Consider the following 17,884-nt stretch of genomic DNA (forward strand, 5'->3'; position numbering starts at 1 on the left):
AATAATATAAATACAGTTCTAAGTTATTATTTCTTTGCATGTGCACAAGACTGAAGTGTGACCTGATGGTGGCACTAAGAATAAAAACACCAAAGGTAATTATACCATCAGTGAGTCGTTTTCACTGCAGGCTAGCTGTGGGTAGAGGTGGGCGGAGCCTATCACCCTGATGCCGTTCACCTGGGCAGGTTGAGTCTTGGTTATTTAAGCTGCCTCCTCAGCCTGAGCCATTTTGGACTCAAATCTTTTTAAAGTGCGACTTTGTTGGTCTCGACTGCGGCGTGCTCGGCTCGGTGAGTACTGGGACCGCCTCTGTGAGAAAGGCTGCTGGGTGTGGCTCCCCCACAGGGTTCTCTGGTTAGGTGGAGTTGGGGTTAATCTCCTTTTAATGCTGCTGTGTGCCCACTTGGCCTGAATGTGGATTATTTGTCTGAATTGCTGCACTTTAAACTTCACCGTGAGACGCACCAAATAAAACATTGACGCATTTAAGTGGACAGGCCGGGTCCAGGTTTGAAGGCCATAAACGTAGTTTAGCATTCACGCTGATCCTGCTGTGTCAGAGTACAAACACGTCTGTTAAGCTGAGCTTAAACCTGCCTGAAGCTTTTAGTCTCGTTTGTCTCGGGAATAAAAGTCCACTTTGAACACCTGGCTTAATGTTGATGCCTCAGTTTAGAATGACAGATGCAAACGACCTCATCGACACGGTGATACCAAAGGCTTCAGCTTCTCATTGTTTTTATACTGGAAACCTTTACATCACAACTTTAACTGCATCTGTCTGTGCTCCCTTTCAGGTGTGCACGTCTGACAGGTGAGGCTGCTGCAGGAGGTGCACAGACACATGCCGACTTTGACAGTTTCAGGTTTTACATGAATTAAACCCTGCTGCAGTGATGTGGAGAACATCATCAGCTGATGTTAAACTGCTTTATTATGCTCGTCTCATCAATTGTGACTCAAAGACCAGCTGATACGGGCAACTTAACGACTTTAAGGTCTTAAAATAAAACCTGACAGCTTTGACTGTTCTCGCCTTTTATTGGCTCGCCAATGATTTCATGACCTGAACGCCGTTTCCTCAGATGGAGGCAAAGCGTAGCTGCCTGTACTCCTGCAGTGTGCTCGCTTGTCTCTGACATTTTTCTGTCCATGTGCAGAAACGTGTCACCTTTACCACGGTCTCAAACACCGCGGTGCTCTGTAGAAACTATCATCCCAGGAAGCTCTGACTGCAGACGCGATTCTTACGCCACATAAACCTCCCAGCTGTGTCACCTGAGCTCCTTTCATGATCCTCTTGGCTTTCATGCTGAGGTAGAAATCTCCCCACAGGGTTTTCAGTAGCACCTCCTTCTTGATGCCCATCCTCTCGCTGTAGATGTGAGCAAAATGCCGGATGCTGGAAAACAGAATCAGCCTCCATGAACATCCAGAAGCTTTTTTTTTTTTTTTTTTTTTTTCTTTGTTCAAGGCTAACAGTGACACAGACGTGAACTTTAACCCCGGGCTGATCAGCTGAGCAGAGCTGATCAGCCCGGGGTTAGTTGTATTTTATATTGAAATTCATGCAAAGTTATAAATCTGGTCAATGTATTTTACTTTGAAAGGCAAACACTCAGCTGGGTCTGTATTCATGTTACATTTAAGAACGGCGCCATCTGCTGGATGATCTTCCTGAACTGCACCCAGCCCACAGGGTGCACACACAACTCTCCTTACTAAACTAAACTGGTGCTTCTCGCCTGCACTCGCCTGTCCTTCTGGTTTGCGTGCACCTTTATTCTGCGTGAGGGTTTTAATGAAGACTCTTCCTGCACTGCTGTATATTATGCTTATATATGCACATCTGCATTAAAGGCTCATGTTTCTCTGCACAGAATAATCTGTAACTCCAACAGCACCGAAGCCTGTGCTCAAACCAAACTGTGGCCCTAAAAGTGACTCCGGTCAGTTAATTTACACCAGCATGAATATCATGGCCTCACGAGCCGGCTGAGCCGCGGCACTGGAGTCTTTCAGTTCATGTTCTGCGTCCTGCAGCCTGCAAACAAAGCTTTGCTCCCTCCGTGAATCGACGCCGCCTCACCTGAAGCCCCAGCCGTCGATGGCGCTGGCAAACACCACGTTTCCCTGGTCGGGAGAAAAGTAGAGGTGGGAGTCATCGACCTCTTCGAGCCCAGCGCTCCAGTCGTAAACCTGGTCTCCGCTCGACTTCTCGCCCTCTTTCTCCTCCTCCTCCTTCCCCGCTCGCTCCTCCAGAACTTTAGATGTGAACAAAGTTCCCGTCACGGCGTTCACCTGCAAGGACAAATCACGGCGGTGCACGAAGCGTACGACTCAGCAGGTGTTGGTTAGAGACGGTAAAACGTGGTTGACAGAGCCGGGTCCTCACCTGTTCCAGGATCTTCTTCAGGTGAGTGTAAGCTTCCTGAGACGTTAGCTTCAGCTCCACCACGAGCCGATCAATCTTATTAATGACCAGAACCGGCCGGATGTTCTCCAGCCACGCCTGCCGCAGCACAACCTGGGTCTGACACACACACACCTGCGTTTGAGAGCTCGTGGTGAAACACCTTAGTTAGAAATCAAGACTGCGTCATAAACACAGAAACTGTACTGAAGTACCAGCAGAGGGCGATAACGACGGTTTGGTTTTATTCACATTTCTTGCTGATCTCAGAGAAGCTCACTTCTGATGACAGCGATACTGAGATGGACTGCTGAGGAGTCCCTGTCAGCATCTGTCAGCCAGCAGGAAAGTGGACCTAACACAGCTGGACTCATGTGATGTCTGAAGGCGGGATGATCAGGATGATGATTGAGGTGTGTGTGGGAGAAGGACAAAATGGAACATGTGCAAAAATAGTCGGATATAGTCTGAAAGCTGTCTGTGATGTTTAAATTTAAAGTAACTTATAAGCCGTATGATGACTGTCTCCAGCCACATGTGTAAAACATGACCGGGCAGAACGTTGACGTCCATCTGTCCCTGTACTCAACATGGCGGCTTCACCAAAACTGGCTCCCGCTGCGATCACGGTTCTGCTGATGAAAATGCATCAACTTGTTGGAAGATGTAATTACACACTAACGTGTATTTATGGGCACTTATTCTGTTACATTATGATGATGACCTGAGTGGCTCTGTGAGTATCTCAGGAGGCTGAGGTTCAGCCAATCACAAATCTCCAGTCAAGAATCTAAAACTCGCTCTGGTGGCGGAGAGTCCCAGACTTTTAAGCCCTAAAGGGGATGTGTCCCAAGAGGGTCACGGATAAGAAATCCCTAAGAGGACGTCTTAGGGAAAATCTGGGCCTCTCCACCAACTGCTCTTACAGAAGCTTCTCAGATGAGAGGTGGAACATCTTCAAGAAAGTCCAGACGCTTTTCTTTCTGAGCTCCTTGAACTTCCGAAAACCAAATCCACAGTAAATGACATTTCTCGTCCTTAAAGCGCATCTCTGAAACAGCAAGGTAGCAGGTTTACCTGCGGACACACTCCCTCCACCGCATCGACAACTACAACAGCTCCGTCGCACAGCCGGACGGCGGTGGAAACTTCTGAGGAGAAGTCGACGTGACCCGGAGAGTCGATCAGATTCAGCAAGTACTCCTGATCTCCTGAGACGAGGCACACAAACACAGAACGGCAGTTAGCATCAAACAACACATCAGCGTCCAGCACAGGTGAAGGACGACCACACGGGGGCGTTTTTACAGTTAAATTCTGGAGCCTATCACAGCTGTTATAGGGCGAGAGGCGGGGCACAGCCTGAGCAGGTCGCCACCATCACAGAGGACAACACGCAGACAACCACTCACATTCACAGCTGTGGGCAGTTTAGAATCACCAGTTAAGATAAGATAAGATAACCTTTATTAGGCCACTAACTGCATGTGTTTGGACTGTGGGAGAGAACCCACGCACACACGGGGAGAACATGCACTGGATGCAGAAGCGCCCCCTGCACACAGATACATGAGCCAGTCGGACGAACAGCACGGGGTTAGTCCCGAGGTGAAGTGAACCCCGCCGAACAAAGGAGCGTTACCGTGTGAGTAGTGCAGGGAGATGGCGCTGGACTTCATGGTGATTCCTCGGATCTGTTCATCCTCCCGGCTGTCCAGATACCTCAGCTGTGAAGATACAGCAAAGAAGAAAGAGTGAGAAACCTGCTCCGACCTGCCCAAGAAACTGCAGCCAACAGTCACTAACCTTCCCCGCCAGTCGACTGGATATGATGCCATTACTCGCCACTAAGCAGTCCGCCAGAGTAGTTTTACCTGAAAACAGGCAGAAACTTAAAAAAGACATCCTGGCAGAAACCCTCAGGAACAGAATCAGTGTTTAACACTTTTAAATAAATGAATACAGAACATCTGTAAAATGTGAGTGTTAATAAAGCTTCAAAGTCTTGAGTAGTATAGCTGTAATTAGATATGAGAACACAGTGATGCTGCCGATGTCAGTCACTTTATACATCACGCCAAATCCTGCATCCCTGTGTGTGTGTGGTGGGGGGGGCTGCCACTCAGCAGCTGGCTGTAAGTAAATAAAGTGTGCCGAATATTAACTTGGGCACTAACGATTAAAGAGCTCCCCTTCTTCATACTCTACCTGCTAGGCAGTCCCGCCGAACAGCAATTCAGTTAAATCTTCGATCGAGTTTGGCTCGTTGTGCTTGTTTATCCTCCCACAGTGACTCACGTGAGAACTGAGATAAATGCTAAATAACTTTGACCCACCGTGATCAACGTGAGCCAGGATGCACAGGTTCCTGATGTTGGCTGGGTTTCTCTGCAGGGAGATGATCTTCTCCAGGCTGGTGTGTCCCATCGTGAACACCGACAACAAGCCCACCTTCACCTGCTAATGATGTTAGCCACAGCGCCAAAGCACGGACGGACCAACGGTCACCGGTTGGACCTGTCAGATAAGTCCCTGAAACACGGAATGACGAGAATGAGAGCCGGCAGCGGAGGAGCCGCTAACTCTGCGGCTAACCACCACAAACTCCTCAAAAGAGGAAGAGGAGGAAGAGCACACTTCCGCTCTAAAGCAGCGACGCGACGTCCCGGGAGTCTAAATCAAGCCAAACGCACAAACCGAGCCGTGAAAAGCTCGCATCTTACAAACATGTGGGGGACACCCGACTCGCGTTGTTTTCCCGGAAGTTGATTTTGCACTTTAACCACGCCCATTGGCATACGTCCTAGCTGCGTTCAGGAGCATTTGGGGAAAAAAGAGCTTCGTCCTGGAGCCGCTGAGTTCACGCGCCGCCTCTCAAACCAAGTCAGCATTTAAACGGATGTAAACGTCACGGAGGATGTATGGAGGGCCAGGAGTGACAAAATGAATTGATTGAATACGCCATTAAATAATTAATAAATGTTTCGTTTATCAATTCGAATTGGAATTAATTAATTAAATCTTTCAATAATTAATTAAATGCCTATTCATTTAATTTAAAACATTTAATAAATTATTTATTTCTAACTTTTATTGACTCATTTAATTATTTAAAAATGTATTTATTCATTCAGAATTAATTCTGACACTAAATGGAAATTCACCTGAAAAGAAAAAAAAAACCCCTGCTTGCCCCGACCCCCGCCACCAGAAATCTGAGAAATTCCCATTTTTAAATACGATTTTTCCAAAAGTTCTTATATAAAGAACTGATTATGATGTAAAACACAGAATAGGTAGAATAATGCAGAGTCACAGGGATATTTCTAAAATCACTTTTCATTTATTACATAACTGCTTCTTTTATACTGCTGACTACAGACTATTATAAACACGGACACAAAACATATCAATGATCAGCGGCTGGAGGCACTTCCTGTGAGTTATCTCGTATGTTGGTGGTGTGTAGATACCAGTTAATATATAATCTGATTTGGGACAATCTGTTTTTTTAACACACTTCTTGCTCTAACTCACGTATCACCCAGAATGTGTCATGACCCAGCTGATAATGGTTTCAATGATGATAACGGCTAAAAATGTCATAACCAGTGTAAACCATCTAGACTCACCTCTGCAGGCGCCGTTGTAGATATCATAGGAGGGGGGGGGCAATAAAATTTAAAAGTGAAGAGGAAGAGCTGGGATTTTTTTTTTTTTTTTTTTTTTTTTTTTTTTTTTTTTTTTTAAAAAGCTTCACATTCACCAAACTTTCAGACAGGAGCGGGTCTCTCTTTGTTTCCAACAAAAACGTCTTTTACTCCCAAAACATGATCAGGAATTAGAAGTTTCTATCTCACACACAGAGGGTTGTGAGCTTCTGACACCATGTGTACACCTGTTGATGATGCCTCAAATTGTGCCCCCCCCCCTTTATGTTCCTTTCCCAGTGAAATGTGTAAGTTTCCTTTAAAGCCCCCTTTTCCATAACACACCAGCAAAGATGGTGTGGGCCACTCGCCCTGAAACACCTGAATATCACTTGATGTGGACCCGTGTCTGAGTCAGTGACAAACTCTCATCGCTCTCTGGGAACATTTTTATTTTCAAATGCAAACAAAAAGCAGCTCAGCAGTCATGAAGTGATCAAACGGTCTTTATTCCTTTGCACTGTCACCTGAAGCATATTTATGATTTGTCGCATGTTCTTTCAGCCAAGCTGGAAGTCCGCAAGCAGCGCGATGCCATCACATCCGATTGGCCATACCGTGCAGTCATCAGCAGCCAGAGAGAAACACTGAACACGTTAATGAGTGGTCTGTCACAACGGAGCAAGAAAACATCACATGCAAATCAAACTAGGCGAGGGGCAGCGAACGCACCACCTGATCAACGTACACAATACGAGTGCTTTATATCCTAAACAGGAGTTAAAAATACAACAGGAAGTAAGAAAATAAAGGCCTCGCACAGTCTACACTCAGAGTACGATATTGCACTTAGAACACAGTATATACAGGACACTGTACAATGCAGCACGTCGGTATGATGACCTGTACAAAGGTAACATGAGCAGACCCCGTCGGTGGAAATCAGTGTGGCGCTGGTGTCTTAGTGTGAGCTGAAATTATTCTACAAAGCTTTGTCACGGCTGAGGATCAGAGGCGGGTTAGAACATCCGTGCTTAGGCAAACTGAAGCTCCACCAGCAGCAGAAACGTGGTATCACCAAAAAACTGCTCATACTGTGTGGCTCTGAGGTTCAGGAAGCATCCCTGTTTACCGATTTAGAAGAACAGCTGTGGTGGGTTATCACAGCTGTGCCCACACAGAAGCTGTACATGAAAGATGGAACGAGCTTCTCCGTCTTAAACCTGCGTTGTTTGTGTTGGCCAGCAGGGGGCGAATCTTCTGGTTGTAAAGTAAATCTGGGTGGAAATGAGCCCACAGTCCACTGATGAGTCCGTGGCCTCGTCACTACTTTGATCTTTCATACTTATTTATTGTATTGATACTTTATAACTGAGGAGCCAGAACCTCACGTCACTACATGTCACATTAACGAGTCAGTGGGCGGTGTCACGGTGGTGACGTCCATCTTTTGTATACAGTCTGTGTTGTGAAGAGGTTGGGTCGGACGCTCTTCACCTTCAGACTGCTGTGATTTGGGTCCATAAAAAGAAATAAAACTGAATTAAAAATCTGTTTACTTTCTGTAGTCTGGATTTCATGTCGTGTTTTATTTGTGCTGAAGTGAATATTTATTCTATTTCAAGCAGCTTTTTTCATTACTTTTTAATTTTGTTACAGTATTTTACTGGTAAATTATAAAGACGATACTTTCAGTAAGGCTTCATATAAATTCTGTCTTATTTAACTTTATTTTCCTACATCTCGGCTCACTTATGGAGACATTTCTGCTGGACTGAATCGACTTGTTTAAAAAAAAATGTTGTAATAAGTAAAGACTGAACCACGGCTTAGATCAGTAAAGAAATCAAACAAGCACCGAACACTGAAGCTCATCCCAGAAACAAGTGCAGGATTTTAAAGGCAATGCTTTAAAATTATTTCATGTTCAAAGAAAACAAGAATTCAGTGTCAGTCGAACTCATCAGGATGGAAAAGCTGGGAAACTTGGACTCTGGTGAAGGAATGAGCAGCTGAGGCACGGCGACACCGATGTAACGGCAGGGCCCGATTAAAGGACCGCTCCAGTTTCTTAGCAGCCGAGTCAGTTTTGACCCTCGCGTCTCGCTCGGACACCGTCCGTGTCACTCGTCCGGCTTCATTAACGTTCACAGAAACGACGCCGGGAGCAGAAACGACCCGAGCTGTAACAAACTGGAACTTCCTTTTTTCTGTTTTTAACTGTCGTTTTATAAAAACAGTTTTGAAGAATTGCACAAATAAATAAAGAGATCAGAGACAGAAAAGCGCGACGCTGCAGAGGCGTCACGTGCTGCTGGCAGACCGACCGTCTCGTTGACAAGAAAACACGCTTCTTTAAATCTCACGGGAAACTAGCTGTCTGTGTAGGAAAATCACAAACTTTATTTGATCCACATAGTGAACACTTGTCTTCATGTTACAGTTTAGTCCAGATCAGAAAGTCAAGCCCGCTCGTCCTGTCGTCAGATTTCCTTTCAGTTTGTGAAAGATTCACGCTGAAGCTCGTTGGGGTCGGCGTGCACTCACGGGCTGTCCGTCTTAGTCTTTGCTCAGGCTCCCGCCTCCTGTAGACCCATCTGTGTGTGCGTGTGTGTGTGTGTGTGCGTGTGTGTGCGTGCGTGCGGTTAAAACCTTCCACCGCCACTAGGTGGAGTCAACGCCACGCAGGCATGAGCTGCAGCATCTCTGTTTGTACGTGTCCACATGGCACAGCCTCAGCCTCCTCACCACACTGCAGTACTGGGTGGTGTCCTCGCATTCACCTGCAGGAAGAAGCACGATGAACACCTCATCTCACATTTAGCACCGTGAAAAACATTACAGGTGTGTTTCTGGAGGTTTTAGGTTTTCGATGGTGCAGATTTCACGGTTCTCCAAACGACAGGGAGGCCGTGCGCGCCCACAGACTCCTCCTTATCTTGTTTTGCTATAAGTTGTGACCACCGTGCCTCACAACACTCTGAACAGAAGTTTGGATCCTTCTCACGTTAAACACGGTGCATCTTTTTAAGGACACAAACTCCAACACCTGACTCGCTCTAAGTCACACTGAATAAAACATTAAGCCCATCCACCCATTTTCTTCTGCTTATCCAGTTCAGCGTTTCCTGCTGACGGGCCGACGGGGCTGACGCAGTCTGCACCCAACCTAACGCCACCACCTGCATGAGGCGATCGATACGTGTCGATATCGAGCGAAGCTCAAAAACAGGAAGGTTTTTCATTTTTCTGAACGTTAGCAGGTGAAAATGACGGGCTGAGGGCAGCTGTGAGTTTTCTGACACTGACATCACCTCGTGAGCTGCTGACAGCGCGGCCCGCGTCCAGGATGTCGTGACGTACGAGGAGCGCCGCCGCCGGTGATTAAAATGAAGCATTTAACATTTACTGATTGTCATTCAGAGCTGCTGGTTTGCTCCAATCAGCCTGACTGTGCAGCGCCCGAAGCCCACAAAGGTGAAATTCATCTGCATAAACTTTTACATGAAACTTTAAGAAACCTTCAGGGTTTTTTAGCGGTTTGAATAAAACAAGTCCAACGTGGCCGATCGCACACGCCACAGGTCAGCTGTAGGTTTACGTATTTAACGGCTTCACCTAAAGAGCGCAGGACGCGGCGCAGACTTACTCCCACAGGTGGCGGTGTTGCAGTGCTGCCAGGTGGAGGGTCGCTGGAGCCAGGCGCAGTGCTGGTCGGCCAGAGTCCGGCCGGTCTTGCTGTGAACGCAGTCCACCCTGCGGGACTGGAAGCCACTCCCACAGACCACGGTGCACGCTCGCCACGCACCGGGACGCCACTGAACATCGCACAGGTCAGAGGAACAGTTGCGCACGGACACCGGTCTGAAAGAGAGACTGGGAGTTATTGATGGGATTGGTGATGAATTCTGATGGTGTCAGTTCTGCTCCGCCTCGGTCGGCGCTACTGGCTTAGAGCTGTGAGCACAACGCCATCCAGCTCTACCTGTGAGGTTTTAATAAATATTTATTCAGTTAGTGGTTGCCATGGGAGCCAAATTAAGCATCCTGCAGGTTAAAGAGAGGTCGCCGTGCTCTGCTGGCCATTTTACAAAGAACGACTCCATCGCTGTACGCAGGAAGTTCTCAGCCTGGAAGCAGAAAGAACACTGGATGTGGTGCAGCTGTTCTCGTGGCCGTAGATGGGCAAACTCCACCTGCTGATCTGCCCGACGCTCGGCAGGAAGAAGAAGAAAACAGGAAGGTAGCAACGGTTCGATCCAGCAGCCGCTTGCCAGCGTGCCCGAGCACATCGTGAGCCAAACTAACGGCAGCGTGTTTAGCTTTACGGGTTTGAGGTCTCTGTAGAAGAGGAGCAGCTCTGATCACATGGTAGGTACTCAGTTTACTTGCTCCTGGTGGCTGATGGACTCCATCATGGCTGCTCTTTGTCAGTGATTCAGCTGGTGGGTGGAGGATTCTGCGGTCTCAGGTTTCGGAGCTCCGCCTCACACTGGGATTGCCCCGAGCGGTCGAGTTCAGGCATCTGACACCGAGGGGATCAGCAGACGGACGGACGATCTGTTGCAGCAAAGAAGCTGACTGTGAGCAAATCTGTCACATCGCCGGCTGATCCGTGTTCCCGCCCTCACATATGGCGGCGAGATGTGAGCAGCGACCGAGAGAACGAGGCTGTGGTCGGTCAGAGTCGCTGCTCCTCCACCTGACTGGGGTGGCGAACAGACCCAGGACACATAATAAGAAGAATACGACGTTCAATAAAAATGCAGTGCTGGTAGATAATAGCGCTCAGTGTATATACTATAACAACACACACCTGCAGACCGACACAGGTAGAAGCCAGAGTGACGCACAGATCGAACAGTTTGGGAACATTTCAGTTGTATGAAAGAGTCATTTGGTGTCTGAGCGCGTGCGTACCTGCTCCGGAGGTCACAGTCTGTGTAGGAGGAGCCGTTGGCGTGCTGGCAGACGACCGATCTCTTCTGCAGGGTGGTGGTGGGGCCCAAACACCTCCCCGAGCACTAAGATTCAAACAGTCACAGCTGAAGGCGACTTGCCTACACCGTGTCACGTGCACATGTCTGATTAAACGTCTGACTCTACCTTCCCCCACGGACTGGTCACCCAGACGGGGCAGTTATTGGCGGAGCACGGCTCCGTGTCCGCCGGCCGACTCGTCCCCTCGCAGGCGGCCGCCGGCAGCGTTCTCGCCGCACCTCCGGCGTCGAGCTGCTGACACGTGACCCGCCGCTGCTTCTGGCCGGCGCCGCATGAGGCCGAGCACTTTGACCACTCCGACACCGACCATCTGACACGAAGACAGCGACACACGAAGCACACAAACGCAATAAAAAGTTTCAAATGAAACTCCGTCCAAACATTTCGTCTCTTCCTGGAAAGAAGAATCTGTCAAAGCTGCGCTCGTCTCGTTTTAACTCCTCTCAGGCTCCTCCCGAGGAAACCAGGGGTGACAAACTACAGGAAAAGGCGGAACGATGGGAATCCTGAGGCTGTTATGCTGCCATCTTTGCTGGCACAGTCCAGGTCCTCTTAAGAGGAAATGTCACTGAAGAAATGTATTCATAGATAAAAATAGATAAAAATCACAAAGTGCTTCACAATAAAACCAGAAATCTGAATAAAACAATGAAAATTTATTAAAAGCTCGTTTGTATAGAAATGTCTTCAGCAGAGTCTGCACAGCGTGGAGACGACAGAGGACAAGTCCACAGCCTCAGTGCCTGAAAAGGTTTGACCAACAGTGACCTCTGACCTGAAGACCTGACCCTGCTGGGGAAGAAGCAGGTCAGAGATTCACTGGGGAGCTTCACCATGTAGAGCTCGAAAAGCTCAAACTAAGATGTTAAAGTGAAACCTAAAATGTAGAAGCCTAAACTTCCTGTTAGTGGCGTCCCATAGAGCAGGTTTGTTGTAAAACGAGCCTTACAGCCACCTCAGGTCTGCCTTTGACACCTGCAGTCTGAGCGAAGTTTGTTTCTTAGACGATAAAAACATGGAGTGATTCTCAACCGACGCTGAGCGTCAAATATGGCGCCCAAATTTCTGAGACTCGATTGAACAGAAGAGCCTGAAAAACCGACACGCTGCTTAATTTCTGAAATTGCGTAAACGGGAACAAGCTGTCGTGTCCTGATGGCAGCGATGCTCCACGATTAACTGTGTAACTGAGTAACTGTGGGAAGAGCACTCGGCTCCTCCATCAGACCAAACGAGGAGTATTTTTATTTTATTCTTTTGGAAGAATGATTTCCATCCAACCCGTGACCACAGACTTGCCAAAGAGCACTAAAGCTTGAGGTGAGATGAATTACAATGCCCCCCCCCGGACTGAAATCTCCACCCATGCTTGTAGCTGTAAACACAGAGCTCCGTCAGCCTGCAGCACTACAGTTGTGTCCTGAGCCGAGCTAACAGCGGGTCATTTGTGTTGCATTAGCGAGTGAAGCTGACTCAGTGTGTGGCAGCAGAGCCGGAGGGGGGGCTGACTGATGGACTGTATGATGGGTAAAGGCAGGCTGGCAGGGCTGGCAGCAGCGGGGGGGACTCGGGGTGAGCAGATTCTGCTGAGAGTTACACTTCTGCTGCTCTCGGTGATTCATTAGCGGCCGACCCTCTGCTCATCAAAGTCGGCGTGCGAAGGAGCTGACGCACCGCGGGCACGAAACTCAGAGCGGGAAAGGAAAAATGTCAGTCAGTCGGCAGCTTTATGCTATAATCTGTCAATATCGCGGCGGCGCTCACAGGAAGCGCTGCTCTCGCTTGTTTTTGAAGAAGTTCCTTTAATAAAACACGTCGGCAGGTGACAGGAGAGGCTACGGCTCGAATGTGATTAAAGCTGTTTGAACATCGTCTGCTTACAAAACAGCTAACACCTCGGACACCTGCCCACATTAGTGCCCTGCTCCCCAGCACTGGACGCTTGATGGGCGGAGCCACTAGACAGGTACCCTCCCTCTCTGACAAACGCTGAGCTGCACCCGACCGACCGAGAGAACGCCGCACGCGGGCGGTTCTCCTGGATTTGCCAGAACAGCGAACCGTCTTCTTTTCAGATCAACGATCGTGGCTCAAGAGTTGGGAGGTCGCCTTGTAATCGGAAGGTTGCCGGTTCGAGCCCCGGCTTGGACAGTCTCGGTCGTTGTGTCCTTGGGCAAGACACTTCACCCGTTGCCTACTGGTGGTGGTCAGAGGGCCCGGTGGCGCCAGTGTCCGGCAGCCTCGCCCCTGTCAGTGCGCCCCAGGGTGGCTGTGGCTACAATGTAGCTGCCATCACCAGTGTGTGAATGTGTGTGTGAATGTGTGGATGACTGGATATGTAAAGCGCTTTGGGGTCCTTAGGGACTAGTAAAGCGCTATATAAATACAGGCCATTACCATTTACCATTTTCAGAAGTTTTGGGAGGAGCTGCCTTGTGCTGGACACGCCCCCAAAAAGAGAAACGAAGCTTAGACAGTAACTTCCATCATTCCTTGAAATGCAGCTCGACGCCAGCAGGACGGACTGCACAGCTGGTTAACGCGCTCGGCGTCCACGCTCAGGTGAACATGGCGATCGAGCGTACCTGGGGGGGCAGGCCTGTCTGTTGCAGGGGACCGGGGACGTGACGGGTTTCGGTACGCGCTGACACATGTCGGGGTGAACGTCCTTTCCGTCCAGAGAGACGCATCGGATCTGCCGCAGCCACGTCCCTCTGCTCCCGCAGGAAGTGCTGCAAGTGGTCCAGCCCCCGAATCTCCAGCCAAACTCTGCAGAACGAAAGAGGAAACATGGAGATGCATGAGATCCACAATCGAACGAGTATTCTGTAAATCAGCAGAAGCTTCTGGGCTCTCAGTGACGGTCAGTCGGTTTGTATGAGGAGAGATGTGGCCGCCATGATGTCACCATTGGTCACTTCCTGTTAGCCCCCGTGTACAGCAGGGGGCAGCAGTCCAATAAAACCAGAGCTCAACACATTTTACTTTAGTTGTTATCCAACATGGATAACGTGTCACAGCTGAAATAAACTGACTTTAGTGAATGAAGCTGCTTTTGACTCAGCAACACCAGCGTCCTGCTAACTGCGTGCTGATTGGTCGGTTAGGGCTTTAGGACAGGATGTTCTCTGCTTCCAAAGATAACTCCAGCAAACAGCAGCGTCGCTAAAGCGCCTCATGGTGCTGTGACGTAAACTAGAATCTAGAACTCCAGCTACCTTTGAACCCTCTTATCACAAAATCCCCAGAAGAAAGATTTTTACTCCAAATTGAGATTTTAGCTCTACAGCGCCAAACCTGTAGCCCCACCCACAGTTATCCCTCTTTAATCGGCCTTTCTGACTCCAACAGACTGCAGACCAATGACTGAGACCAGAAACTCATCAGCAAAGATCAAATCAAAGCTCAGCAGAGCGGCCTCCGACCTGCTTCTTTGCCCCCTGCTGGACGGTAGAAGGAATGCAGCTTTAAGCCACTTTGCACCGTCTGTGCGTCTCAGACACAAACGCTAAATCTATTCAAACTCATCCACCGGTTCCCATCAGACTGACATCAGACGCTCCACAGAATACGTGACAGCTCTAAGGTCGGTGAAAACGACTTCTGATCTACACATTTATTGATTTATAGACTCTGTGCTGGACTGCATCATCTGCATGCAGAGGCGATCTCTTCGCTGACAGCTGTTCCAAATGGCAGAGCCGTGCCTCGTTATCCACACGGCCGCAGTTTGAAGGGAAGACTGTAGAAGCTACAGGCCAAACCGGGACGGGGCTCGGAGGAATGCCACAGCATCCCGTCACAGTAAGATTTGGCAGCGGTGACAGAGGATGCAAAGCCTGAGCGGCGGCGTCAAACACCACCCTGAGACGTTAACGTGTCGCGCACGCGCCTGCACAGATTCTCAATGTTTAATTTCAGATGCTGAAACGGCCACAGTGGAGGCAGGGAGACGTCCGAGGCAGAGGAAGGGACGGTGTCACAGAGACAAAGAAGCGGCGTGCAGATGGAGCCGCTTCATTCCTGCAGAGCTGGGCTGGACCTGAATAATCGTGTGGGTCATTCATCGTTTCTTTGATAGAAATGATGCTCAGTTTGTTCCCACATGAGATTTTTCCACTCTGGAGAGCCAAATAAAGTCAGGCCGTGTGACGCCAGCTCGGCGCTGACACCGGCAGCTTCCAGAGATGAAACACCTCATCCACCCGGGACGTTCCCTCCCCTCAGCGTTCCCCGGATGCTCCACTTGTCTCGAGGAGACGTTTCCACAAACCGCTTTTTGTTTTTAATGTATTTACTTTAACTAAGCTTCACACTTTAAGCAGCTTTTGGATTCTCGTCCTCTCAGACGCATTAAGCACTCCTCGCCACCCACGCACGAATTAGGAGACGCGCTTCCTGCCATTTATCGCTCACTCGGTCCAATTATCATTCGTCTCATGACTTCCAGCTCGCTCTGTTTGCCTGTGTTTACCTTCCTCTCCAGAACTACTGACATCATTTGCTGAGTTTATTCATGCAGATGCAGCTTCAGCATCAGCGAGACCGTAAAAATGTTTTCAAGCACATAATAAAAATTCAGTTAGATCATAACAATCTGAGAAGAGTCGTGGAAACACTCAGGAAAGGAGCTTCGGTGCTTCCTTTACCGCCTGCTTTAACGGTGGAGAGGTTTTCCAGCTTCAGGAACCACGTCACCGTCGTCCACGCTCACATTATGAACACGCCCTCTCGTTTCAGCTCCTGACTTTATGACATTTTCCATGGAGCTTAAGCTGCAGCCCTGTTGCTTCCAGACCAACCTGATCACTGCATATCATGATATTCATGTACATTAGATAGCCGCTGATATGAGACATGCACAGTATAGTAACCCTGCATTTTGAAAACTTCCCGTCCTGGGAAAGCGTCCCTGTCCACTGTCTGTGTCCACAGGCAGGCGGCGTAAACACTCACCTTCGCTGTGAACGTATATCCAGGCTGACAGGATTTGCCTGGTGCTGTTGATGAAGGTCTGGCATCTGTAGCGGCCCGCGAACTTCCCCTGGAGCGTGCTGACTTCCAGCACACGACCCCCCACCAGCATCCTGTGCTGCAGACCCTGACCCGGACCGGGATCTGGGGAGTGAGCCGGAGCCGAAACCTCCTTCAGGGTCCGGTTGTTGTACTCCCAGCGCACAGGCGGTTTGTGGTCGGAAACCACCGGACAGCCTGCGACAGGCAGGAGCAGAAAGAATGTATGTCTTTAAAACTATAACGCTGAAAATGCTAAACAGGAACTCCATCAAGTTCAGACACTAATGCAGCGCTAATGGATGAAAGAAATCCATCTGAGGGGAGCGCGCTGCTTAATGTGAGAGCAGCTCAGCGATGGGAGGCGGCTCGACCTTGTTATTCAGCAGACTCAGACCGGAGCTGTGACTGAGATCTTCTCCTTAACTTTAAATCCGATAAAATCTAAAGTCAAAGACGATTTTATTCTGACACTGAACCAGTTTTCAGTTCTTTTAATAAAAGCCTGTGAAGCCACCTTTCCAAACCCTTTATATTAACAAACAGCAAATCCAATCCGTCTGAGGATGTCGTGGTTTTGTCTGCTATATTTATCTGGTCATCACATTAAAGGTCAGTCTGCGGCTCCGGGCACAGGATGTTGTCTTCGTTGGTTATCATGTGAGAAACCGGCCGTGACTGTGACAGCAGAGGTGAGTAAAGCGTACCTATGCGCAGGACGTCTCCAGGTTTGATGAAGACGCTCGTGCCGCGCCGTGACGCCATGAGGACTCTCCTCCTGCTCAGCTCCTGAGACGCTGGAAGCACCCGGCTCCCTCCGGCTGGATCTGCACACACAAACGTTACTCCACGTGACCCAACGCGAGCGATTATGGCGAGAGGTCGGCTTTATGTGTGAACCCACCGTGGACCTTCAGGACTGTGGAGGCGGTCGACTTTCCTATGGCGTTGGTGGCGGCGCAGGAGTAGGTGCCCTGGTTGTGCACGGAAACGTTTCGGATCCACAGCGAGCCAGACGGCAGGGAGACGGCGCCGGCGTCCAACAGCCCGTCCTTCCTGTGCCACAGCACCGTGGGGCGAGGAACACCTGACAGACGGAGAAAGGAGCGTTAAAAATGTAACAACAACAGAACAGGTCAAACATGGTGAGATGAATCCTGACGCTGCAGGGAATTTGGAGGAAGAAGAACGTGTTGCTTCCTGTTTAAAGGGAGTTTTTCTTTCCCGCTGCTGCCAAAGCTCCTCTGATTGCTGTATTACATGGTCTTCCTCTGAATTTTATTACAAATGCCATTCAATCAAACTATTTGGACGGCGTTTGACTGATGCAGTATTTGTCATGACGAGGACGAGCTGGCGACACAGTTATGGAGTCAGGATGTAGAGAAACACTGTTGCTCTGTCAGAGGAGGAGCAGAGTCCGGCCTGAAGCTGAGCGCGAGCTCTGACGTGAATCTGAAATCAAACTCTGGCTGAACTTCACACGGCTTCACTTCCTGCGTCTGAACAGCGGCTGATGTGAAGCGAGGATCAGCGTGAGAGTCTGCAGAGCCCACAGGCTCTCTGTGCTCCTCGGTGTGTCGGGGTCAGACCCCACGCTGCTCCCGCCGTGGATTCCTGCGAATCGACTTCCACAAGCGTTCCCTGTTTAGCAGCACAGCTCTGCAGGAGAAGCGCTTCTTTTCCTTTTTTGACACAGAGATATCACGACGTGTTTTCCCAATCTCTGTGATGCTTACACCCCAACACACCACGAACACTCCACTTGGACTCGCCGCCTTTTCAAACACCCCCAAATAAATGT

The 17,884-nt window shown here is 49.2% G+C and overlaps 2 protein-coding genes across 2 annotated transcripts in view; both read right to left on the reverse strand.

Annotated features, from left to right (window-relative positions):
- The window catches only part of efl1 (elongation factor like GTPase 1), an 81,183-nt gene extending 75,911 nt beyond the window's left edge, over nucleotides 1-5,272 (reverse strand). Inside the window, exons 1-7 of the mRNA XM_080883934.1 lie at nucleotides 4,753-5,272; nucleotides 4,223-4,290; nucleotides 4,059-4,143; nucleotides 3,494-3,627; nucleotides 2,399-2,536; nucleotides 2,093-2,304; nucleotides 1,282-1,405 (exon numbers count right to left, since the gene is read on the reverse strand). Coding sequence (XP_080740060.1) covers nucleotides 1,282-1,405; nucleotides 2,093-2,304; nucleotides 2,399-2,536; nucleotides 3,494-3,627; nucleotides 4,059-4,143; nucleotides 4,223-4,290; nucleotides 4,753-4,843 — 852 coding nt within the window. The 5' untranslated portion in view covers nucleotides 4,844-5,272. The remainder of the gene's footprint in view (nucleotides 1-1,281; nucleotides 1,406-2,092; nucleotides 2,305-2,398; nucleotides 2,537-3,493; nucleotides 3,628-4,058; nucleotides 4,144-4,222; nucleotides 4,291-4,752) is intronic.
- A 1,242-nt stretch (nucleotides 5,273-6,514) lies between these two features.
- adamtsl3 (ADAMTS-like 3) overlaps nucleotides 6,515-17,884 on the reverse strand; it is a 188,575-nt gene continuing 177,205 nt past the window's right edge. Inside the window, exons 25-32 of the mRNA XM_080885193.1 lie at nucleotides 16,985-17,167; nucleotides 16,788-16,907; nucleotides 16,024-16,278; nucleotides 13,653-13,836; nucleotides 11,173-11,377; nucleotides 10,987-11,090; nucleotides 9,716-9,930; nucleotides 6,515-8,849 (exon numbers count right to left, since the gene is read on the reverse strand). Of these exons, the coding sequence (XP_080741319.1) occupies nucleotides 8,731-8,849; nucleotides 9,716-9,930; nucleotides 10,987-11,090; nucleotides 11,173-11,377; nucleotides 13,653-13,836; nucleotides 16,024-16,278; nucleotides 16,788-16,907; nucleotides 16,985-17,167 (1,385 nt within the window). The 3' untranslated portion in view covers nucleotides 6,515-8,730. The remainder of the gene's footprint in view (nucleotides 8,850-9,715; nucleotides 9,931-10,986; nucleotides 11,091-11,172; nucleotides 11,378-13,652; nucleotides 13,837-16,023; nucleotides 16,279-16,787; nucleotides 16,908-16,984; nucleotides 17,168-17,884) is intronic.

Source organism: Rhamphochromis sp. 'chilingali' (assembly GCF_963969265.1).
Source record: "Rhamphochromis sp. 'chilingali' genome assembly, chromosome: 6".
In the NCBI taxonomy this organism is placed as follows: domain Eukaryota; kingdom Metazoa; phylum Chordata; class Actinopteri; order Cichliformes; family Cichlidae; genus Rhamphochromis; species Rhamphochromis sp. 'chilingali'.